The sequence below is a fragment of the Danio rerio genome, chromosome 4 (assembly GCF_052040795.2).
Source record: "Danio rerio strain M-AB ecotype USA chromosome 4, GRCz13ab, whole genome shotgun sequence".
Classification (NCBI taxonomy): domain Eukaryota; kingdom Metazoa; phylum Chordata; class Actinopteri; order Cypriniformes; family Danionidae; genus Danio; species Danio rerio.
This window is the reverse complement of record NC_141024.2, coordinates 74,890,001-74,916,444: the sequence shown is the minus strand read 5'-3', so window position 1 is coordinate 74,916,444 and position 26,444 is coordinate 74,890,001. Positions and strand designations below refer to the sequence as shown.

Below are 26,444 nucleotides of genomic sequence, written 5' to 3'. Positions count from 1 at the left end.
CGGTGAATAAACCGGGTGGCAGCTGGCACTTCCACCTGTGGTTCCTGACCAGGAAACAGAAGAGGGGGAAAGCCATAGACACATTCAAAAGGAGACATGTTAATGGAAGAGTGATGTAAAGTATTGTGAGCAAATTCAACCCAAACTAAATGGGAGGTCCAGCTGGAATGATTGTCTCCTGCCAGGCACCTTAGCGTCTTTTCTACTTCCTGGTTTACCCTTTCTGTCTGCCCATTAGACTGGGGGTGGTAGCCAGAGGACAGACTGATCGATGAGCCAATGAGCCGCCCAAAAGCTTTCCAAAACCTAGATGAGAACTGGGACAATGTCTGAGACATGTCTCATTAGTAGTTCAGCTGTCTGGTTCGCAGTGGGAAGCTTTGGTAATGGTAACAAGTGACACATCTTAGAGAACCTGTCCACCACCACAAGGATTACCGTATTTCCCTGAGACGGAGGCAATCCTGTAATAAAATCAAGAGAAATATGGGACCAGGGGCGACTCGGGATGGATAGTGGGTGAAGAAGTCCCTGGGGTCGAGTTCGGGGTTCTTTGCTCTGAGCACAGGTGGGGCAACTAGAAACAAACTCTTGCACATCTTTTCGCATCATTGGCCACCAGAACTTCCTCAAAATCAATTTGTAGGTTCTGTTAATACCAGGGTGTCCTGAGGGGGATGAGGAGTGTGCCCACTGTAAGACATCAGAACGCATAGAGTTAGGGACAAATAAGCTCCCAGATGGTCCATTACCTGGATCAGGGTGATGTTGATGTGCCTTTCTGATTGAGGACTCCAGATCCCACAGTATTGGAGCCACAATTCTGGAGCCAGGCACGATGGGTTCGGGGCAGCATGGCTTCTCAGAAGGTTCAAACTGTCTTGAGAGTGCGTCAGACTTGATGTTTTTGGACCCTGGGCGGAAGGAAAGTGTGAATTTGAAACGGTTAAAGAACAGTGACCATCTAGCTTGTCTAGCGTTCAATCTCTTGGCATTTTGTATGTAAGTGAGGTTCTGGTGATCAGTCCAAATGAGGAAGGGGTGAGATGCTCCCTCAAGCCAGTGCCTCCACTCCTCCAAAGCTAACTTAATAGCCAGTAGTTCGCGGTTTCCAATGTCATAGTTGGCCTGAGTCGGCGTAAGTCTATGGGAATAGAAGGCACATGGATGAAGTTTGTTGTCTGCTTTACTTCTTTTGGATAGAACTGCTCCAACCCCTATATCTGATGCATCCACCTCCAGGATAAAAGGCAACTCAGGATCTGGTAAAGTGAGGATAGGTGCTGAAGTATATCTATGTTTGAGGGTGTTAAAGGCTTTACTGGCCTTATCGTTCCAGGTGAAAGGGGTATTCGCCTTCTTGGTCAGGGAAGTTAGTGGTTCGGCAATAGAACTGAAGTTCCTTATAAACCTCCTATAAAAATTTGCAAACCCTAGGAAGCGCTGCACCTCTTTGATAGAGGTGGGCTGTGGCCAGTCCAGCACTGCCCTAGTCTTGCTGGGATCCATCTGTAAGCTGCCCTTTGAAAAAATGAATCCAAGGAAAGAGACAGAGGAGACATGAAATTCACTCTTCTCTAGCTTTACGAAAAGCCCATGTTTGAGAAGTTCAATCAGTACCTTCCGAACATGTATCACATGTTCCTCGGGGTTATGAGAGAAGATGAGAATGTCGTCCAAATAGACGAAAACAAAGATGTTAAGCATCTCTCGTAGTACATCATTAATAAATGACTGGAAGACAGCTGGGGCATTGGCTAATCCAAAGGGCATAACTTGGTACTCATAGTGGCCAGTGGGAGTGTTAAACGCGGTCTTCCACTCATCCCCTTGCCTGATCCTGACTAGATGGTATGCACTACGGAGATCCAGCTTGGTAAAGATGGTAGCTCCTTGTAGGATCTCGAAGGCTGTTGTCATTAGAGGAAGAGGGTAGCGATTCTTGACTGTAATGCTGTTGAGACCTCTGTAGTCAATGCAGGGTCTAAGGGAACTATCTTTCTTACCAACAAAAAAGAATCTTGCCCCGGCTGGTGACGTGGAGGGGCGGATAAAACCACTATCTAGGGACTCATGTACATACTTCTCCATAGCAGCTCTTTCAGGCCCAGAGAGCGAATACAACTTGCCACGGGGTGGGCAGGTTCCAGGTAATAGATCAATGGGGCAATCATACGGCCTGTGAGGGGGCAGTGAGGCTGCTCGAGTCTTACTGAAGACCTCAGCTAAGTCAGAGTATTCGGGGGGAACTCAGGATATCTCGGGGGGAGTATTGAGCGACTTGGGAACAATCTGTGGCTTGGGAATAGTCATGATGTCCAGGGGGATGGCCTTGGTGTGCCTGGGGGGTTCTGGCTGAGTCTCAAGGGGAAGAGGGCAATGGCAAAGGGTTGAACCCTTGGTTGACTGACCAAACATGGTGTTCAAACTGGAGCCCTTACATCTCCAACTTACTATAACTCCTTTAGACCAATCAATAAGTGGGTTATGGGTTACTAACCAGGGGTGTCCCAGGATTATGGGGATCTTGGGGGAATGAATGATGTGAAACTGAAGGTTTTCTTCATGATCTCCAATTCTCACTTGGAGAGCTGTGGTGCATTGGTGGATGTGGCCTAAGCCTAGCGGATTGCTGTCTACTGCTAAGACTTTAAGGGGGTTTTGCAGGGTTAGGAGATCACAGGAAAGATCTTGAGCACACTTGAGGTCCATAAAGTTTCCTGCTGCACCTGAGTCAATGAAGATCTCCACCTCGTGGGGTTGTTGGAGAGAGATGACTGCCTGGATGGTCAAACCAGAGAAAATAGGAAAGGGAATCACACCGACTCTCGCCCCGGGGCCCCTACACCGGAACGAGATCTGACTTTTCCCGACAACTCTGGACATGTTGCCCGGAAATGACCCGGCTTCCCACAATAAATGCAGCACTTCTCCTTCATTCGTCGGGTTCTTTCAGAGAGCGAGATCCTTGTAGCCCCTAATTGCATGGGTTCCTCAGGATCCAGTGTGGGATAAACAACATTGTCATGACGGGTCATAATTGTGTCCTGCTCTCTCTCTGTTTGCCGCTCCTTAAGGCGGTTGTGGGACTCAAGGTCTGATGGGGAGTCTCTGAATGCCAGTTCATCCTTAAACTTGGGAGACAATGCATTGTGAAAGATCGCTCTAAGTGCAGATTGGCCCCACCCACTCTCGGTGGCCAGAGTACGGAACTCAATGGCAAACTCAGCGGCACTGCGGGACCCCTGAGATAGTCTTAGGAGACGGCGTCCCGCCTCTCCACTGTCTGCTGTATGGAGGAACACTCTCTTTATCTCTGCTAGGAAGAGCTGGAGATTAGTGGTTACAGGGGACTTCTTATCCCACAAGGCTGAGGCCCAATCCAGAGCCTTGCCCGTGAGGAGTGTAATTATATATGCCACCTTACTGCAGTCAGTAGGAAAACAACTAGGTTGTAGTTGAAAGATCAAAGTACATTGAGTAATGAATCCCCTGCAGTTCTCGAAACTGCCATCAAAGCGCTGGGGAGGGGGCAACTTGGGCTCAGGTGTTGACAAGGGAACAGACTATGGCGTAACTACCTGGGCCATTGTAGTCTGAGAGTGGGGATTCAAGAGGCTAAGAATTTCGGATAAAGTTTGGTCATGCTGCTGAATAGCGGTGGCTTGTTCTGAAAGTGCCGCAAGAATGCGATCCACATTTGAGACTGGTGCAGCCTCCTCTGCTGGGCGGTTTTCCATGGTTCAGTCCTGCTGTAATGATCTGAGTGGGGATCGAACCCGGGTCTACGGTGTGGTTAGCAGTAGTTCTTACTAGATGAGCTAAGTCAGCAACTGGTGGCCCAAGAGCAGAGGAGGAACAAAGTTAGTCCACAACTGATGAATTTAAAAAAATATATAGTCTTTACTGAGGTAAATTTGACAAAAGGGAGAGATAATATCTCTCTACAGCCAGGGTTGAAAAAGTACAACAAAAATAGGAAAGCCGAGCTTCCTGAAAATACAAACAAAATAAAATAGACACAAGGGTCTCATAACAATCAAACAGCCAAAATAGCAAACAAGTCTTGAGAACAAGCAAAAAGTCTTGAGAACAACTTAACTGAAAACTGGACGAGGCAGCAAGAGGATTAGTTCAGGACTGAACATAGAGCAGAATACAAAGCAGTCTTATATAGGGCAAAGAACAGGTGGTAGTGGTTACGCTGATTACAGGAGAGTTTAGAGGAACAAGAGTCACTACTGCCATCTAATGTTGAGGAGTATAGGGCAACATGTGCGCCCCCTGGTGGGTTGGAGGATGCGATAAAGTGCTGAGATATTACAGCGCACGCGCGCTGTAGGCATGACCTCGCTCGCGAGAGCGTACATCGTGCACACAGATGATGATGTGCGCACGCGGGACTTGTTTTCTCGCGCTGGATCAGTTGAGCGTGCGCGTGAAGATCCCCTGTGCGCTCGCGAGCTGTAGTTTTCTCTAGGGATGGCTGACGTGAAACTGACGTTTCGACACAGTGTCGAGATCCTGAAGAGCAAGTGTTTCGAAACACTGCACCGAAGCATGATCCGAAACACCCAGGTCACGTGACTAAAGTGTTTCGAAACAATTGGTCACGTGACTAAAGCGATTCAAAGCATTGATCATTTCAGAGGCATTTCAAGACCCGGAGAATCTCCATTTGACTGGCATGATCAACATTATTACTCTGTTTTGTATGGCCTAGTGGACCGTGCGTGTGCACTTAAGTACTGTTACAAATTGGTTGTGGGTTCGAATTCCGACTAGTCCAAATACTCCAATATCATGATTTTATATATTTTAATCATGTTTCTGTTTTATGGTGTAGTCTAGATAGGATACAGCTGCGCATATGCCATCAATTTAGCATCATTTTTGTAACACTGCAAAACAATAATTCATATTTTTACTGTACTGTGATGGGTTTAGGTTTTGGATAGACGTTAATAAAATACAATAGGAAATTTAATTAATAATATAAATTATATTATAATAATATAATAATATAATTATTGTTAACTTCTGGCCACAACTGTATCTGATCTAGCAACAACCCTGTTTTATGAACAAAACAATACAAATTTATTTACAAGGTGTTTATTCGTATGTCAGAGCAATGTTGAAACAAAACGATACAATACCAAAGCATTACCAACTGGTATTAAAGCATTTCAAAATAACTGTATCAATCTGGATTTTAACCCATTATTCCCACTTGGAGGTCACGAACTCTAAGCGCTCGACTAAACCATTCTGATATTCTAGGCTACAAAGTGGGGTTTCATACCTTAATTTGCTCAACTGTTCTTTGCTGAAGCTGTTTCAGTGAAATACAAATAAAATGACCACTAGATGTCACCGTAGAGTGGTGTTTCGAAACGTTTCGAAGCTTCGACACATTTGCTTCTATAGTTTCAGTGTTTCACGAAGCCTCGCTTTGCCCACCACTAGTTTTCTCGCGTGTAGGCCTGTAATCTGCTCACGGTTCACTTCTCCTCACGCTCAAACATCACCTCTGCGCTCGATTAATATTGGCATTGATTTGCCGCGATAGCAGAGACAGAGAGAGACAAGCGTTAGCGCAGGGAGTCATGTGGAAATGAAGCTCGATTTCCTCCTGTGTGGGGCGGACTTTTATCTCTCCCTGGCTGATGAGGTCCAGCTGTGAGCGATCCGGTGCTGATGAGTTGCCAGCTGGGGTGAATTTGTGACCAGGGCGATGTGGCATCAGTAGACTCGCTACACCAGATATATTTAAGAGCATTAGTGGAGAAACTGCAAAATGCTGCTTCTCAAATGAAAGTTGCTCTTTTTCTTAAACAGATCAGGAAATCAGTGTATTTTAATTATTATTTTAATTAATTACCTCTAAATCTTTATTTATATTTTATATTTTTAATGATCATATTTATAGTTCATTTTTAAATTGGTTTATTGGAAAGATATATTTAGGAATTTGTCAGATGTTTTGGTCATTCTGACAAAAAAAAAAAAAAAAACTGAAACAAGAGAAGCAATGTGGATGAGGTCTGAGGAGGTTTCTGGACCCTGCAGGTTTGACAGGCTCTGATCATTTGCATTTTGCAGGTTCATAAATATATAAAGTCTCGTGGTCCTCTTATCTAAATGTGGCAGGAGAGGTAATTAGTTGCCTAGTGTCATTAATTTACGGGTCCTTCTCTCTGTCCTATCACAAAACTTCATTCGGGCTATAAAAAGAGGGGAGCATTTGCTACCTGGGATGCGTCACCTGATTAGTTGTGGCGCCGTGAACGCGCTTCGTCACTTCCCACACCTGTTGAGGGCGGTAAGGGGTTTTGATCGGGCTGGAAGTTGCTTCGCCTGAAATGTTTGCTGTAATCGCCAACGCTAGAACGTGTGTAGGGACCAGGCCCGGATTGGCTAATCGGGAGGACCGGGAGAATTCCTGGTGGGCCGGTCCGTTTTTTGGCCGCGAAGGCCGGTATCCATAGCTCCAGAATTGATTGCTCTCAACAGTCACACTTTTTAAATTAATTTATTTATTTACTTGACCACAGCCTTTTTATTCATTATTTTACCGCAGCGCTACTCTTTTTATCTATGTTTTTGCAGCTCAGTGAGCAAGTTGCAGCCTGCAGGTTAATGATGATATAACTTAGTCGATTTTCACTGAACAGCTGTTGTCGTTCAGTGGATAGCATGTTAGTTTTCGACCCCGTAGACCTGGGTTCGATCCTTGTTTGAGTAATTTTTATTTTTATTGTTAAGACATATAATACTGTTAGGGTTGTTGAACATTTGAAGTTCTAAAGCAGCTGTTTTCTCAAAAAAAGACGTGATAGTGTCATTAGAAACTGAATTGAAAATGACCTTATTTTAATATAGTCAGTCGTGAACTGAGGTGGGCCGGTCTGAGGCTTGAAACTCCAGGGCTGAAAAGGAGTCCCACTCCGGCCCTGGTAGGGACTGGGAAAGGTAAGCAAGCGTCTGTTTCATGTTTTGGTTGTAGCGATCGTTTTGGAAACGCTGTGTCCGCTTTTCTCAGCTGCGTGAACTAGAGATCTGCGCGGGACTAAATTTTGAATCCCGCTCCCGCCCGCACCCGCCAGGTTTTAGCCCGAACCCGACCGCTCCCGCTTATATTAAGAATTTATTGTCCCACTGCCCGACCCGCCCCGTTTTCTGGCCGCCGCGCCCGATCCCGCTAAAGAGTGGGGGAGAACAAAACCGAAAATCCCCCCAGCTATACAGTCCAGACAGCCAAGCTGTCTATATAAACACACACACAGCACCAAGCACACACACACAGACAAATCTCTCTCTCTCTCATACGCGCGCGCACTAACACACACACACACACACAAGCACCAGGCAGACACACAGGCGTTTGCTGTTATATCAACTCAAAGGCTTGTAATACCATGTATCAAGTACCAATGTAATACCAAAAGGTTTTATATGAAGGTATATAAATACTGAGTCCGATTCCGGCGCGGATGCGGCAGCGTCGGCTCGCTTACGGCCGCCGCATCAGGCCCGATTGATTCGGTCCGGAATCGGGCAGGGAGTCCACAAGCATCCGGAGTCCGGCAGCCGGAGCTGGGCTGTGTGGTAAGTCTCCGGCTGGCGAGAATCTAGCTGTAACTGGCCCGAGTGTATTTTGCTATCTGGGAAAGCTCTCCCTCTCTCATTCGCACGCGCGCACTAACATACACACACACAAGCACCAAGCACACACAGGCAAAGCTCTCTCTTTCTCTCATTCGCATAGCAATATCCGCGATATTGCTAGACAGCCCGCTCCCGTCCCAACTTAAACCCGTTACTGACTGCTCCCGCGATTTATTCGGAAATTTATTCCCGCGCCGCAGAAATCTGGTCGGGTCCTGCGGCGCCCGCGGGACAGCCGCGGGAATGCAGACCTCTAGCGTGAACCAGATGCAGATGCGCGACTGTTTGTTGGCTGAGCCGGCTGTTGACTGAAATCTTCGTGCTATCTGCCTTTTGAGTGACTGATTGAACCCCGATTCCCTTCGGTGAGCAGTAGGTAGGTGTTTGCATGTAGTTGCAAATGGCTTGTAGCAGATTTTGGACTTTATCATGACGATTGACTTATTTGTTTAGGCTGGGTGGCACTCTGCGAGGGGAGCTCCGTCGGGCGCTCCGCATCCGTGTGCGGCTACAGTGCTGTCCTGTTTCCCGTGTTTTTTTTTCATGTTTTCTTAGATTTTGTCTTCCGTTTTGTTTTCTTAATTGTTTATCCTTTTAAGTTCTGTCTTTGGTTACACAAGGACTGTTTAACTTATTTTTGTTGGTACATTTATCTCTCTTAGTTTGTTTGGGTTTCATTTTCTCTTTTGGATAAATCTATATAGTGCGGCTGTATTTATTTGTTTATTTTTATTACTTTGACTTATTCATCCAGCATGTTTTGAGATTTTCCTTAAATTTTGTGTGAATCTTTACTGTTGTATTTTTATTATTGATGTTTGATTTATTTTTTTTCTCTTTAGTAATTAATTTGGTTTAAGATTTAATTGTTTCCTCCCTTTGTTTAAGGTGGAATTTAGTTGCTTTTCTTTGTTTTCATTTATCAACTTTATTACATTTTTGTATTTTGTTTATGTAAAAATGAGTGCACTTCAGTAGCACAATCTCATTTAGTTATGTTGCCAGTTAATTTGAAACCCACCACAGGGTGTCCGGTAAGAGACGTACAAGATGGTTTGGGTATGGGAGTAACCCGTTTATTGTCACCACAACTCAGTATGCCAAGGTTATTGATTAAGTATATATGTGTGTGTGTGTATGTTTGTGGGGGGGGGGTTCTATAAAACAGAAATAAAGAAGAAAAGTAAATATACATGAGAAAAATTTATCACAATGTACATATAAACAGATAAATAGATATAAGAAACAGATGACTGAGGCATGAACAAATGAATATATACATAAGGCAGCTATACAGAACACATAGTGCTCACTGGGGACATGCCTGGGCATGTTCCGCAAAAGTGAAAGCAAAGAAAACCGCTAAATGAACAGCAAAAAGTTAAGCCTACAGCAATTACAATAATATCACAAAAGTCAGAAAACACACTTACTTTCATATACGCACACGACTTATAGTCAGTAAGCTTTGTTTGCGATCAGTTAAGCTCAATTTCACATCTGCCGAGCGCAGTGGGCGGGTTGTTTTGCTGCACGTAGCTCAGCGAAGCCGATAGGCTGGCTGCGTGTCTCTCAGCGAATGCTGATTGGCCGCTTGCCTTTCACTCAGTCTCGGTAAAAGGGAGAGAGAATTGCGATCAGCAGAGTCAACACATTCAAGATTATAATGGCCTTTTTAACAGTTTATCTAATCATTTACTTGTGTAACGGATTTATTTTTTTGTTTAATTGCAGGGCAGTGGTCCGACTTTTTCGGCTGGTGACAGAGCCAGAGCTCCCTGGGGTGGGAGGCTAATTTTATTGGACATTTTTAGAATTTCTCACAGTGTGTAGTGATCACTGTGTGCTGGTTTGTGTGTGTGGGTGCTCTCTTATTTTTTACACAGTGGATTGTAGTGGTTTTCACTTGCCTGAAGTACAGTTTGGCCACTTTCCCTAATGCTGGCGAGCTCTGGCCCTGGGGCACCTCTATAAATTTACAAACTGTCATGTCAATGTCGAAATATTGGTTTTAATCCTGTTTTTTTTTTTTTGAGATTTATTAATAAAGAAATCTATTTTTGTACCGTGCCAATGTCTCTGACTGCAATTGGGTGGAACGAACTTGTGCGTGCCTTTTATATGGGTGGTGCGTGTATTTAAATTCTTTGGGTGAAATTCCCAAGGTGGCGTAGTCGGGTAAATCATTAATATTGTCAGATTGGAGGTCTAGCTCCATCCGCCCACCTGCCACCCGTCACATAAACTAAAATTTTGCATTTTTTTACATTAAATATGTTCAAGACTATATTAGATGACATTTAATATTCAGTTTTATTAAATAACAATAGTCAATAATTCTAATTGACACAAATTCCAATAGTTTTGTCATATTATTAACCTCATAGTTTGTTTTTACATCAGATGAATGACTGAAATCACTCTGTTAATGTAATCTGTGTTCTTCTTTCTCAGATTGGTCATGTGTAAACTCACTGTTCAGTGCTGTGAGAGTTTGTCTTCAGCTCTACAATCCTCAAACTGTGTACTGAGAGAGCTGGACCTGAGTAACAATGACCTGCAGGATTCAGGAGTGAAGAAGCTCTCTGATGGACTGAAGAGTCAACACTGTAAACTGGACACACTGAGGTCTGAGTTTAAACACCTGATTGATTGATTGATTGATTGATTGATTGATTGATTTTTGGTTTTGTTACATCAGATCACATTAACAGTGTGGTTTTAAGTAATGTGTGTTCTTTCTCAGATTGGCCGCATGTAATCTCACTGTTCAGTGCTGTGAGAGTTTGTCTTCAGCTCTACAATCCTCAAACTGTGTGCTGAGAGAGCTGGACCTGAGTAACAATGACCTGCAGGATTCAGGAGTGAAGCTTCTCTCTGATGGACTGAAGAGTCAACACTGTAAACTGGACACACTGAGGTCTGAGTTTAAACACCTGATTGATTGATTGATTGATTGATTGATTGATTGATTGATTGATTGATTGATTGATTGATTGATTGATTGATTGATTGGTTGATTTTTTGCTTTGTTACATCAGACAGATCACATTAACAGTGTGGTTTTAAGTAATCTGTGTTCTTCTTTCTCAGATTGGTCATGTGTAATCTCACTGTTCAGTGCTGTGAGAGTTTGTCTTCAGCTCTACAATCCTCAAACTGTGTGCTGAGAGAGCTGGACCTGAGTAACAATGACCTGCAGGATTCAGGAGTGAAGAAGCTCTCTGATGGACTGAAGAGTCAACACTGTAAACTGGACACACTGAGGTAAATGATTCTCCACTCTACAATAACTACAGTCAGACAGTTTCATATTAGAGCTCTTCATGCTTAAACATGTTAACCCTGGGTGATACTAAACCCCAGATAACAGGAATTCTGGTTTATCAGTGATTGTGTTTCACACTGCTCATACTATACCTGTAGTTAACCCTCAGGGGTCTGAGGTGATTTTGGCCCCTGAGATGTTTTGACATGCCCTGACATCTGTTTTGTAGAAATAAATATTATGTGTGGTTAGTAGGTTTTAGAGAAACAAATGTAGCTGAAATACGAATCTAAAACCAGACTGAATGTGCCTGAACAAGAGTTTAGAGTAAGCAGTCTTGTAGACTAGAATATTTACTGCACAATTATGTGAAATTATTCTGTTCTCTCATTCAGAGAAAACATTACAATGATCTACATTTTGTTAAGTGTGTTTTGGGTGATCTCAGCTGTATGTGTGAGTGACAATGCTCATGAATAATTCACACCTGAGAGACAACAGACACTCCCCCACTCACCCATCAAGGGCAGTGTACAGCAATGTCCATCTGCAGAAGCTAGCCCAAACTCAATACTTGTTGTGTTACTGCTGTGTGACCATGTAAACACTCTGGGTGAACAATATACAGTGCTCAGCATATATAAGTACAGCCCTCACTAATCTCTCTTTTACATTCATAGTTTAATAGGAAGCTCTACAGTATTATATATGTGCATATACAATAGATTAGCCAAATCTGGAGCTCATCTAACCAAATAACTCACGATAACAGTCCAAAAACTAGTGCACTTAAATGTATGTGTTTATAGAAAAAAAATATTAAATATGAAATTAAAATAAGAGGAAAAATCTGGAAAATAATAAATAATAAATAAATAAAATAATCATTTCTGAATGAGTCTGAGACACTGAAGTAGAGGAATGACAAACGCTTTAAACACAAGAATAAATCAGATTTAAACATGAAAAACAATTACTGTAAATCTAAATCATATTTGAAGAGCTTTAATATAGATTTCACTAATAGTTGCAGTCTCAGTTCACTGTTTGAAAACTTTACCAGGTTGTGTCTGTCTGTGGGTGTCAACATTCAACATCACTTTCTGTGTGAACAGCCCTTAAATATTACCAGAAGCGGAGCCCAAATGTGCTGGGGTATTATTTTGTTTATATTGATATAAACTTCTACAGATGATGTCGAGTCCTTGTTGAGTGTATGTGTGTGTTTGCTGATGTGAGGGCTCGATCAATAAGGAGAGCTGATCAGGATGTGTGTGTTCATCACTGCTGTTGACATGAGCAGAAACAGCAGTCAGCATCTTCACAACACAAAGAGATGTGTGATTGTCCAACTGTGTGATGTGGACTATTGCTGTGTTTGTAGATTGTCTGGCTGTATGGTGACAGAGGAAGGCTGTGGTTTTCTGTCTTCAGCTCTGACTTCAAACCCCTCACACCTGAGAGAGCTGGATCTGAGCTACAATCATCCAGGAGATTCAGGAGTCAAGCTGCTCTCTGAACAACTGGAGGATCCAAACTACACACTGGACAAACTCAAGTATGTGGAGCAGCACTGGCCTTGTGCTTTTACACTGAATGGCTTTAAAAAGACACTAGAAAGCTCTTTTGTGATCAGCTTCAGTTTTCTGTGAGGGTTATGGGGTGAGGACAGACAGAAGATACAGCTTGTAGAGTATTCCAGTCATGTCTATGAAGAGCAAATCATTGAGTGTGAAATGAATCTCCTCTGTAAATGTTGGAGTGTATTGGCTCAGTTACAGTGACATTAAGCGGGACACACTGTACAGTTTCAGCATTTGAGCTGAGCAGAGAAACTTCTTCCTCCATTTCTGCTGAAGAATCCTACAATATCAGGTCAGGAATAGGGTTGGGGATTGAAGATGGATTCAGATTCTGGAATCAGACACTTGGATTAATGTTCAGACTCTTGTTCTAAAATCAACATCTGGATTCCTCTTCTCTGTGCACACATGTGTATTTTTCACTTGCTAATCTGTCAGGAACTTGGGCGCTGGCGAGCAGCTTTAATAATCTGAACATAGTTTAGAGATGGACTGCAACATGTGCTCAAAGGCTGCATGTGCTGAAGAACGATGGCAAAGCTAAGTGTGATCACTGTAATAAATGAATGTTGCAGCAGGGTGTCTCCATCAACATGAGCAGTATCTGCGCTCGCTTCACCAACAGCAGAGGAAAAGAACGCACTGTGTTACATTCATTGTGCATCCCGGCTCAACCAACAAGTGTTGTGTGTTTTAGCTCAAGAGTTTGGAGCGTGTAGCTGAGCGGCTCAGTGCTAGCTTTAGCTTATTAGCTGAGGGGGAAACTAAACAGCTCATTCTCTCCATCTGTGTGTGTTTACAGTCTGGATCATGGAGGACACACGAGGATTACAGCAGGACCACGCAAATGTAGGACCACACACACACACACACACACACAAACACACACACACATATTCACACACAAGCACGCACAGACACACACACACACAAACTCACACACAGACACACACACACACGCACACTCAAACTCACGCACACACACACACACACACACGCGCACACACACGAGGATTACAGCAGGACTGCACAAATGTAGGACTACACATACACTCACACACGCGCACACACACACGCACATACACACACACACACACACGCAGACACACACACTCTCACAGACACACACGCATTTGCACACACGCATATGAGCATATACACACACGCGCATGCACACACACACTCACAAACTCACACACACAAACACACACACTCGCAACCACATGCACACACAGTCTCTCACACACACTCACACACACGCAACCACATGCACACGCATATACACACACATGCACACATATTCTCTCACACACACACACACACACATTCTCTCGCACACACTCACACACTCTCTTACACACACAGACAGACAGACACACAAACAGCTATGAACACATGCGCTCACACACACACACACACACACACACAATCAAACACACACTCTCTTTCTCTCTCTCTCTCTCTCACACACACACACGCACATACACTTCTCTCTCACACGTACACATACACATACGCATCCTCTTTCTCAAACACACACACTTTCACACATAAACACATACACACACACACACACACACACACTCTCTCTCACACACACACGCATCCTCTTTCTCAAACAAACACACTCAAACACATACACACTCTCACACACACATAAACACACACACATTCTCTCTCTTTCTCACACACACACCCTCTTATAGACAGACACACACACAAACAGCTATGAACACACAAGCGCACACACACACACACAACACACATGCCCGCATGCACGCACACATACTCACACACACACAGCTGTGGTTGTAAATGTGTGTGTTCTTGTGTTCAGATGTCTGTTTCCTCACTCTGGATCCAAACACAGCACACACTCAACTCATTCTGTCTGAGGAGAACAGAGAGGTGAAGTGTGTGAGAGAGAATCAGCCGTATCCTGATCATCCACACAGATTTGATTATTATCAGCAGGTGTTGTGCAGAGAGAGTGTGTGTGGACGCTGTTACTGGGAGATTGACTGCAGTGGAGATGATGGTGTGTGGATATCAGTGTCATATAAGAGCATCAGGAGGAAGGGAGCAGGTGTTGAGTGTGAGTTTGGATGTAATGCTCAGTCCTGGAGTTTGATCTGTGATTCCTCCAGTTTCACATTCTGGCACAATCACACACACACTGATCTCCCAGTGAAGCCGCTCAGCAGGAGAATAGGAGTGTTTGTGGATCACAGTGCAGGAACTCTGATCTTCTACAACATCTATAGAGACACAATGAGCCTCATCCACTCAGTCCAGACCACATTCACTGAGCCGCTCTGTGCTGGGTTCTGGCTTTATCCTGGATCATCAGTGAAACTGAGCTGAAGACTGACGAGAGATTTACCCAGAATCCTCTGCAGGAGCAGTCAGCAGCAGTGTGTGTGTGTGTGTGTGTGTCTGAGTGTTAGTGTGAGTGTGTGTGTGTGTGTGTGTGTGTGTGTGTGTGTGTGTGTCTGTATTTGTGTGTGTGCATGCATGCTTGTGTGTGAAAGAGTATGTGTGTGGGTGTGCATGTGAGAGTGTATGTATTTGTTTGTGTGTGTGTGTGTGTGTGTGTGTGTGTGTGTGCATATATGTGTGTGTGTGTGTGTGTGTGTGTGTGCGTGCATGTGTTCACTGCTGTGTGTGTGTGTGTGTGTAGTGTGAGAGTGTCTATGTTTGTGTGTGTGAGAGAGAGTTTGTATGTGTGTGTGTGTGTGTGGGAGAGAGAGAGAGAGAGAGAGAGAGAGAGAGGGTGTGTGTGTGTGTGTGAGAGAGAGAGAGGGTGTATGTGTGTGTGCATGTGTTCACTGCTGTGTGTGTGTGTGTGTGTGAGAGAGAGAGAATTGCTTTAAATCTGTAAATCTCTTGATGGTGTTCATCATCTGTTCTGGTTCTTCTTGTGGTGAGCAGAGCAAGTTTTGCTTGAGCAGCTGAACAGTGAATGAGCCGCCATTTCAGTCTGTGTCTCTGACTATCGCCAGCTCCAGAAGAAACTTACACTGAGTCCAATTCTGTCCACATCTCAGGAAAACTCTGCTCCACATATCAAACTATTGTGTTCAGCGTCTACACTCCAGATAGCCGTGATGATCCACAGTCTCTCCATGTGCACAGAAGAGACACTCATCATGGACACTAGAGTGAAGAACACATATGAAGCGTTCACTGCCACAATCCCCTGCAGAATCCTCCATTGTAAATCCCCAACACGTTTGGTCAATGGTGCTTTACACAAAACTCTCCACAGCGCTCTCCCCCTACAGCATCATCACATATTCATTCCTTCTGTTCATCCGCCTTCGTCTTCTCTCTGATCCCGAATAATCCTCAGGATATCAGACGTGTGTTTGGACATGATGTGCTCTCTTCAACAAGCAGCTGTTGTCTTGATTCTGCAGGCTGTTGGCTCTGGCATTGGCTCAGATATGTGTGCGCTGGCCTATAATAAACAGCAGAGTTCTTCTGCAGTCGGGTGATGTGCTCCATCAGGCACAGTCGTCTCAATAGTATCCTGTAGTGTGCTGTGCCCGATGTGTTCAGATCTTGTAGTGTGCGCACGTTTAAGAGTTGAGAGAATATAAGGCTCATTCCTGGCGTTGGCTAATAGTTCAGCTTGAGCAAACTCATGTTTAAAAGTGTGTTGATGATATTGTTAAATAGCCGACATCATGAGGCACAATTGAAGCGTTCACAACATCATCTTTCCCCCCCTCAGCCATTAAAGCTTTATATTATTTTCTCTTTTATTCTTATTTGCACAGCCGTTATTCTCAACCCCGTAACGGACTAAACTGAGTTTAATAATAGCATTTAACAAAGCTTTTGCTGTAAAACCAACATTTCCCTGTTGCTCATGTGTGCCTCAAACCAGTTTAATGGCTAAAACATCACATTTCTGAGGAGTTTTACATTCAGATGTGATTTAATTACAATTATACAACTTATGCATCTGTGCTCTCTTCATTTCTCTAAAAAAGCTTTAACTTTAGATGTCTTACCCAAACCACATGTTCATAATGTCAGGCTTAACATGGCGGCTGGTCCTCAGCAAGAGGTTTTTCTATATTTAATTGTTTCTCTTAAACAATATGAACGTCACAGGGTGGAGAATACAGTGACGGGGTGAAGACCGTAACAGGGTTGAGGAGACACTTTCATTTCAATGTTAATTTGCTTTAATTAATGTGAAATTAAATCTAAGATAAACCAAAACACTTCTTTATTTCAGTAAAGCATTTAGGCATTGATCACACTGAGATGACATTAAACTTCATTAAACCAAACTACAGTCAGAATTCAGAACAGTGAAGTGCTGCAGGTAACTGGAGCGTTAGTAACCTTTACAAATGCTGATAAAGGCCTGTGTTCCCGAATATACTGCTGAACAGAACCTGCAGTGAACAGCAGCAACAGCTACATCATGACTAAACCTTTATTTCCTGGAACATCAAGAAAAACTGCAGCAGAAAACAGTCTTCTTAATGAAAATGCTTAATAATAATAATAACATTATACAGCCAGACGGGCTGCTCTGTGCTCTGAGTATTTCAGAAACTGCTGATCTACTGGCATTTTCATGCACAACCATCTCTAGGGGAGGAAATATCCAGTGAGCGGCAGTTCTGTGGGCGCTGATGCCTTGTTGATGCGGTCAGAGGAGAATGGCCAGACTGGTTCCAGCTGATAGAAAGGCAACAGTAACTCAAATAAGCACTCGCTACAACCGAGCTCTGCTGAAGAGCATCTCTGAACACACAACACGTCCAACCTTGAGGCGGATGGGCTACAGCAGCAGAAGACCACCAGATATTCATCAACCTTTTGACAGCTGAAGCCTCTTTATCTCTAATATTAATATGAATTCTGCCCTTAATGACCCCCTCTCTAACGTTGGCTAATTGTCACATGACATAGAGATGAGCAAATGAACTGTTTACATAATTAAAGTCTTTTTTTCACTTCACATGTTCTGATTTGATCAGCTTTAACTCATGATGAAGCTCGGGACACATTCAATATAAAATCTGCTGCTGATACGGGCGCCATGTCTGAGATAAGATTGTGTCACAGTTTCAGTGGAAACGCTGCTTCAGATATTCTCTCAGTGACTAAATAAAGTTATAGTCAGTGTATATTTACTGAAATGTTCTTGATAAATTAGGAGAAAATCTCAATCCTGTTACAAGTTTACACCCTGAAACAATGAGATGAGTGACGGGGTCGAGTGTGATGGGTTGAGTTACTGAAACAAAATGGCCGCTGCTCCTCGTGTGGTTTAAGAGAGAAGGTCCACATGACAGCAGTTAAACTAGAATATGTCATGTTGTTTGGACATTAAGAAAACAATCATACTCCATCTTAGTTTTATGTTACAGGGTTGAATTGTTAAGCTTGACCGTACCCTTCCTAACCATAATAAACCTCAAAAAATGTAAATAAATGACAATATATCTCGCCTTCTTTTGCACCGTGCTGTTAAAGAGAGCTGAATGATGTCACTTCCTGTCTGTGATGTAATAATACATATAAATTGCTATAGGTGGAACAATGCTAGCGTAATAGGGTTGAGTTTATATTGAGGGACGTAACTCTGTAGCCTGTTTTTCTGTTTTTCAAAATAAATCTTATTTTTAATTTTATTTTTATTCATCGCAAGAAAATAACTCAAGTAAGAAGTTGTAATACTGAAAAATAATGTAGACACTGTGTGTATTTGATTAATTTGTTTCTACATGCAATTTCAGAGACGTGCCTCGGGGACATGACAGATAGCTTTGGTTTGTGACAGAAATGTTGAAAGTTCTCCCAGTTCTTCTTCTTTCTCACCACACATTTCTGCATGTGTAAATAATGCTCCACAGCTCCACAATCATTCCTCTGACTGTTAAATCACATGTGAATCTCTTATAACCTCATCCACTTACTGCTTCAAGAAATCCAAGAGGCGAGGGCTGGGACAAATGCAGTGTTTAGTTTACCTCCACTAACATGGCCAGCAGGCCTCACTGATCTGGGCTACATCACTGTGTAAATGTTTTCTGCGTTGGGTTGAATTTATTTGAACCCTTTCAGAAACACATGGAGTCAGATGTGCTTCAGGCATTAGTGATGAGCCAGTCTAGTTCAAACACAATGACTCTGTGCTAGAAGACTGAGTACCTGTCTTACTTCTGTCCTCACAGATAAAGCTGAACAGAACGCCACAAACTTAAAGCAGGACTTCCAGGACTGAGAGAAACAAACAACTATTAACTGAAGTGAAAGCACAAGCGGCCGGCACTTCTGTTGACATACAGTACATGAAGGGCTCTGTCCGTGAGAGCAATAGTCTTGACCCCCCAGTTCTGTTCTGCTCAGTTGGCTTCAGCTCTTCTGTGACTTTTCTTGACGACTCAGCATCATTCTACACTTTTTATACAAGCGAGCTTCCCCTGAAAGAAGATTTTATTAGTTTTTATTTAAGGCTTGGTGCTTTCTGTCCAGCCAATATGTGTCCAGATGCAGTTTAATGTGCATGTCGATTGAACTCCTTCAGCATGAAGCCATCAAAATAAGCGGAGTCAGCAGTGTGCTCTTCCTCCTGAAACATTACTCCATGCTCTTTCAGTTTAATGTGTTTATAATCTATTTATTCATGAAAATGTTATTTATGAAAGTGTTTTTACCTTTTCTGTTAGATTAATACGATGAGCTTTAAACACTGACAGTTCTGAGCTTTATAATGGCAACAAACTGCAACCAACAGTTCTGGTTCAGGGTTTAGTGGCGGCTTTCTGAAGTGGAGCGAGGAAAATGTCCAGAACACATCAGCTGACACCCGATCTCAATTCAGTTTAGAAACTCAAGAAATGTACAGTCGTCTCAGAGATCTAATGAAGCTGGAATATATTTATTATTCATTCATTCATTTTCTGTTCGGCTTAGTCCCTTTATTAATCAGGGGTCACCACAGCAGAATGAAACGCAGATGCCCTTCCAGATGCAACCCATCTCTGGGAAACATCCATACACACTTATACACTACTGACATTTTAGCCGACCCAATTCACCTGTACCTGTAATCTTTGCACTGTGGGGGAAACCGGAGCACCTGAAGGAAACCCATGCAAACGCAGGGAGAACACACAGAAACGCCAACTGACCCTGCCGAGGCTCGATCCAGCGAGCTTCTTGCTGTGAGGTGACAGCACTACCTACTGCGCCACTGCGTCGCCTTATCTGAAATCTTATATGCATAAATGTAAATATATTAAATGTGACCTCCTGTACTTTTATTTTGGCATCTCAGCGCTCACCCTGGGGCTGATGTGTTCAGACTCAGCATCAGTTGAACATCTTTAATCAGCCGCAGGTCATCTAGAAGAGCTTTAACACATGAGCTGTTCACACTTCTGTATGGTCGATATCAGAAAGAGGGACGGTCGAGTTCTGCTGGAGACCTGCACATAGAGGAACACATGGACATCAGACTGCTGATCAATCTGCACAGGAGACGATGAAGAGGAGGAAGACAGATGATGGAGGAAAAGCTGAAATAAATCTGTTATCAAGGGAAATATTCAGACAGAATGATGAGGAGTTTAGGATGAAGATAAGAGACGACATTTATATAACATTAAAATAATAGTGGAGACAAATAAACACGCGTGTGTGTGTGAGAAACAGAGAGGAGGAAGTGATGTGAACTAGACTGAGGTGAGGACACACTCCACTAAACTCAACACTGACATTAATGGAGTTCAGGAACAGGATTAATGTGGAGACTGTAGAGTTCTAGAGAACATGTCAGATTTGATGGAGGACATATGCAAGAGAGGAGGAAATTGATTAAATATGTAAATAATAATGGACATGAAGAGACGTTCAGAATATAGATTGTGACAGTACTGTCTCTTCTTCCAGTGAGACCTGGTCAAGATGGCAGGCAGCACAAACAGTTTCACATAAGAATGGGATCCTATTGATGTTGATTCAGCTATAATAATACAATAATACACTTTATTTATATTGCGCTTTTCTCAAACTCAAAGCACTGACAAGAGCATCAAAACACAGAAGAACATCAAATACACACAAAGTAAGAATGATAATAATAAATATACATATGAAAAGAAGGCCTCATATAAATATTTATTTCTTTATTTATCGGCCCAGGGCAGGCTGCGCTGAGTATTTTATATAAGTGGGTTTAAATTAAACACAATAGGATCGTTGGCTGTGCGCGAGCAACATCTCAGGTAGCCAACTCTTTTAAGAGCTGAACTAAAAGAAGTTTCAGGGCAATAAGCCTAGACAATACGGTCAGCTGCAATGCCTATTTCACATGCGTTTTCCGACACAACAAGACTTTCGAGACTTTCTAAAACCCTGGATTAATGAAGAAAGTGTCTAATTCACTAATTAAACACAAACGTATAATTGATAATAAATAATGTGTTGTAGTTCAGACTAACAGATGAGCTCGCTGTCTGTGCGTCGCAGTAATAGTGAACTTGACATTTGCTCTTTGTGACTAAATTATGTTATACAGCGGCTCCAGTTCCATATAGCACATATAAATATTGCAAATAGGCTACTATTCGCTGCTGCCAACTGTTTGCATTTTATGCATTTATTTGATGCATTTACTGTTGCATGAACTAATAAAAAGGGAAGAGCGCTGGTAAAGAGCGTGATGCGCACAGAAATTCACCCATTCTGAAGTAAGTTCTCTTTAACCTAATAGGGTATATGCCGAGCTAGTGCTGTTCCCATGCTGATACACTTCCGGTGAGCTGTTATTGTGAACTTTTTCCCATTTTATATGGTTCCTTATACAGCATCGATGTTGTGATGTCATTAAAATACAATCAGTTAAATAAACTTTAGCATTTATTTAGTTGTTCAAGCGTAAAACGAGACAAAGAGCCGTTTACTCGCACGCTCCCGTCAGAATCGGCAGGCTAACGCAGAAGCTCCTTTGAATATACTGGGGTAAAATAAATGCTCATATTATAAAGATATGGTGGGGGAATGTCATTTAATGCAGTGCTTCTTGTACAATCTGAGACCCACTTTAAATCGGATATCACTCAGCTAGTGGAGATCGCTGATTTTTAAAGAAAACAGACCTTAAACGCACCGGATTTTGCATTGGCATTCAATTCGCCTGAAGCACTTAACCCAGGTTAATGGCAAATTAAAAGTCCTATTAGCATGCTTCGGCATATACCCCATTCTTCTTAAATTGTAGAAAATCTTTAAAATGACAGGCCTTTAATCAAGCCTTTTCCATCTGGAGAATTACAGTTATTAATAGCTTAGTTCTTATTAATGATCAGTTAATAAAACACATCATTCACAGATCTACTGAAGAATAAGACGAATGCGCAATAACTATAATATTTTTACACTTTACAGCTTTACAGTGCGTGCGTCAAACATGTGTTCATTGATGTAAGCCTGCTAACTGATCAGATGACAGAATATGTAAACTTAGTTTATATATATATAATTAAATAATAATAATAGTTCAAATCCTGCGTGCTGCTCCACAGAGGGCTCTTATTTTGAGGGCTACGTCACGAGCTCAGATTTGGTTGACCAATCAAAGGAAAGTTGGCGTTTCAGCACCGCCTACATGTGTATAATCAATTTTGAAGTCGTTTATCCGTTTTCCTGCCCTAAATTAAAATAATTTAAATTCAATTCTTGTGAGCAAATGAAAAACGGCCGCTTTCTTCATTTTCTTGTTTTGTTTCAGGACGGATATGGATTGGACGGAAGATACCCTGATTCACATGGTCTCCATTAGGTTGTGGGTTGTTTCTCTGGATGTCTTCAAGCAAGCGTTCCTGTTCTTGTTGGTCTTTTGACTAATCATCTGACCGCTTTTGTTCTGATCTGTAATATGAGGAAAAAGCAATGATGTTACAAAAGTGTTGCATGAAATTTAACAAGAAGAAGCAGCGTAATACCAATCTACATCATTTACTGATTTATCTGGAGCAGAAAAGTAATGAATTGCCCCATAAGCCTTACTGTAGCTGCACAAATAGGTGATGGTGATCAGCAACAGGCTTAGTGATTCAGTAAATCTCCCTATAGACTGACAAAAGTAACACACGGTGCTCTGGCAGATACAGTAAAGGACAGAGAAATCGTCTCGGGTTACGTATGTAACCATAGTTCCCCGAGAGGGAACGAGACACTGCGTCTAACCAGAACGCTAGGGGAACACCTCTTTTATACGCATCTTGAAGCACATGTGAAATCAATCTAATGTAATTAAGCAGGTGTCGTCAGACCAGAGAGTATAAAAGCCTGTACTGAGCATTCAGTATCAACTTCGAATTTGCTTGAAAGAAGTAACAGGCAGAAGAGAGTATGGCGGAATACGCAGTGTCTCGTTCCCTCTCGGGGAACTATGGTTACATACGTAACCCGAGACGTTCCCCTTCTAGGGAACTTCAACACTGCGTCTAACCAGAACGCTAGGGGAACGCAATACCCACTAGGCCAGACTCACTGCTGACTGTGAACGCACACTACGCAGTGAGAATAGAGGACCCTGGTGAGGGGTCTACATCGAGTTGATAGTGACGCACAAATGTATGTGGAGTCGACCATCCTGCCGCCAAACAAATGTCAGAAAGGGCTGAGCCCGAAATAGAAGCTTTGGAGGCCCCGACAGCCCTTGTGGAGTGGGCCTTAACAAATTTAGGTACAGGGCGTCCAGCAGCCTGATAGGTAAATGAGATAGTCTCAACTATCCAATTACTTATTGTCTGCTTATTTGCCGGACTCCCCCTTTTTGAGGGTCCGAAGCAGACCAGTAACTGTTCACTCTTTCTCCAGTTGATAACCCGGTTAACATATGTATTCAGAGCTCTAACTGGGCAGAGTAAGTTTAACTTCTCTTGGTCCGACGACTGAAATGGGGGCGGGTGAAAAGCCTGTAGCACAGCAGGTCTCGCCACATGAGTGGGCACCTTAGGCACGTACCCCGGTCTGGGATAAAGAAAGGCTTTGGACATGCCTGGAGCAAACTCCAGAAATGAAGGTGCAACCGACAAAGCCTGGAGGTCACCAACCCTTTTTAAGGAAGAAATAGCCAATAAGAAAGCTGTTTTTAGTGTCAGAAACTTATCTGACACCTCCTGCAGTGGCTCAAATGGGGGAAAAGAGATGCCCTCGAGCACCAATGTTAAATCCCATGTCGGTACCCTGTGTGTGCTGACAGGCCTTAGCCTTATGGCTCCACGAAGGAAGCGACGAATTAGCGGATCCTGTCCTAGTGACTCATCATCTAGGGGAGAACGGTAGGCCGCTATAGCTGACACGTACACTCTCAGAGTGGATGCAGCTAACCCAGCAGACAGGCGATCTTGGAGAAATTCCAGCACTGAGGCTACCTGGCAGCTGACTGGGTTCAGCTGGTGTTCTCTGCACCAAGCTGAAAAGAGAGCCCATTTTAGGGCATAAAGCTTCCTTGTGGAGGGAGCCCTGGAGCTTAGAATGGTCTGAGCAACCTCGGTTGACAGTCCATACTCTATGAGGTGGGCCCCCTCAGAGGCCACACCCACAGTTTCCACAGGTCGGGTAGGGGATGAAGTATCATTCCTCCCGCCTGGGACAGAAGGTCCCTCCTGATGGGGATCTCCCACGGGAGACCCGCCAGCAGGGCTATGAGGTCCGAAAACCAAATCCTGGTAGGCCAAACCGGGGCTACCAGCAGTAACTGTACTCAGTCTTGACGGACCCTCTCCAGGACTCCTGGGAGCAGAGCGATCGGGGGAAAAGCATACAGACGTAGCCTCGGCTATGTCTGAACCATGGCAACCAGTCACAGAGGGGCTGGATGCGAGAGAGAAAACCATAGTACGCAATGCGTGGTCTCTTGGGAAGCAAACAGGTCTACCTGCGCTTTCCTTAATCTTTCCCAAATGGACTCCACCACCTCGGGGTGAAGAAGTTTCCATTCCCTGGATCTCACCCCCTGCCTCGACCGGAGATCTGCTCCCATGTTCAGATGGCCCGGGACATACATTGCCCTGATGGACAGGATTTTGTTCTGGGCCCACAGGAGGATCCGATGTGCTAGTTTGCATAGCATTCGAGACTTCAGACCCCCCTGCTGGTTGATGTAAGCGACCACCAATGTGTTGTTCGTGCAGACTAAAACATGATGGCCCCTTAGATCTGGGAGAAAGTGTTTTAAGGCCAGAAACACGGCCATCATCTCCAGGCAGTTTATGTGCCAGTAATGATGATGTTCTCCCCATCGTCCCACTGCGGGAAGCCCCCTCAGGGTTGCTCCCCAGCCCGTTAGAGAAGCATCTGTCATAAGCATGACGCGATGACAGACAGCACCCAACACTAGGCCCTGGGACAGGAACCAGGGCATTTTCCACATACTTAAGGCTCGAAGGCAGCGCCGCGAGACCTTGATCATGCGGATCAAGCCCGTTGCTCCCTAGCCCGTCAGAGAAGCATTTGTCATAGGCATGACGCGATGACAGACAGCCCCCAACACTGGGCCCTGGGACAGGAACCAGGGTATTTTCCACATACTTAAGGCTCGAAGGCAGCGCCGCGAGACCTTGATCATGCGGAAAGGATTCCCCTTGAGGGAAAACCCCCTGGATTTGAGCCACCACTGCAGGGGTCTCATGTACAGCAGACCGAACGGAATCACGCTGGCTGCTGCTGCCATGAGACCCAACAACCTCTGAAAGTGTTTCACAGTGATGAACTGGCCTAGTTTGACTCTGTGTACGGTTGACTGAATCGAAGCGATTCATGGCGGGGACAGACGTGCTCGCATCGTCATGGAGTCCCATAGCACACCTAAAGAAATGGTCGTCCTGGCTGGAACAAGCACACTTCTTGCGGTGTTTAACCGAAACCTCAACCTTCTGATATGGGTGAGAACGACATCTCGATGCCGAACTGCCATATCGTGAGTCTGAGCTAGAATTAGCCAATCGTCTATGTAGTTTAGGATACGTATCCCCTGCATACGAAGTGGAGCTAGTGCCGCTTCGACTATTTTGGTAAAGGTTCGAGGTGACAGAGCTAGGCCGAATGGAAGAACCCGATACTGGAACGCTTCGCCCCCGCAAGCGAACCTCAGGTATTTCCTGTGTTGGGGAAGGATGGAAATATGGAAGTATGCGTCTTTCAGGTCTATCGTCACAAACCAGTCCTCGGACTGAATTTGTGACACCACGTTTTTGATGGTTAACATCCTGAACCTGAGGGCCCCGACGGCCCGATTTAGATTTCTCAGATCTAATATGGGACGCAATCCCCCATCCTTTTTGGGAACTATAAAATACCGGCTGTAAAACCCTGACTCTCTGTCGAGTGGGAGAACACGCTCTATTGCGCCTTTTACTAATAAGGCCAGTACTTCCTGTTCCATAACCAGAGCCTGTTCTGGCTTCACTATGGTGGGTGCAATACCGTTGAAGCGAGGTGGGCGTGCACAAAACTGTATTTTGTAGCCATGTTTTACTGTGAACAGGACCCACTGGGACACCATCGGCAGGTGGTTCCACGCTGCCAAAAAATGTGCTAGGGGTACCAGCCTCTCGAGACTGGCCTCTGGTTGTTCTTTGACCCCCCTGCAGAGGGGGTGGGGCCCCCAATGCCCTCAGACACTGAGGAACGCCCACCCCGGGAGACACAGAGCCCCCCACCAACATAAGTGGTGAGGTGGCCTCTCCCTTTCTCCGCGGACCCTGGTTCAGTGAGAGCGCTGAATGGTGCTCTCGGTGTCCAGGGGGGGCCCTGGAAAGCCTGACTCCCAACATGTCAGGACTTTGTTTTATCCTTCGTACTTCATGATATGAGGAGCTGGTTGACGGCTGGCCCAGACTTTTTGATCTTGGGGGAAGAAAGTCCCCGAGGGAGCTAGA

General features: G+C 44.0%; 2 protein-coding genes across 13 annotated transcripts in view; both read left to right on the top strand.

Annotated features, from left to right (window-relative positions):
- si:ch211-232d10.1 overlaps positions 1-26,444 on the top strand; it is a 257,203-nt gene that overhangs the window by 180,098 nt on the left and 50,661 nt on the right. The window lies entirely within an intron of this gene.
- Positions 1-26,444, top strand: part of LOC110438442 (NACHT, LRR and PYD domains-containing protein 3-like) — a 94,089-nt gene that overhangs the window by 16,984 nt on the left and 50,661 nt on the right. For 7 of the 11 annotated variants that reach the window (XM_087245817.1, XM_087245815.1, XM_087245814.1 and 4 more), the window contains 6 exons: positions 10,126-10,299; positions 10,418-10,591; positions 10,765-10,938; positions 12,324-12,497; positions 13,325-13,371; positions 14,360-17,983. In XM_087245817.1, the coding sequence (XP_087101943.1) occupies positions 10,126-10,299; positions 10,418-10,591; positions 10,765-10,938; positions 12,324-12,497; positions 13,325-13,371; positions 14,360-14,886 (1,270 nt within the window). In that variant the 3' untranslated portion in view covers positions 14,887-17,983. Of the gene's footprint in view, positions 1-10,125; positions 10,300-10,417; positions 10,592-10,764; positions 10,939-12,323; positions 12,498-13,324; positions 13,372-14,359; positions 18,182-26,444 lie in introns of those variants that run through there. The other 4 variants (NM_001444688.1, XR_015942018.1, XR_015942017.1 and 1 more) reach the window with 4 other exon arrangements.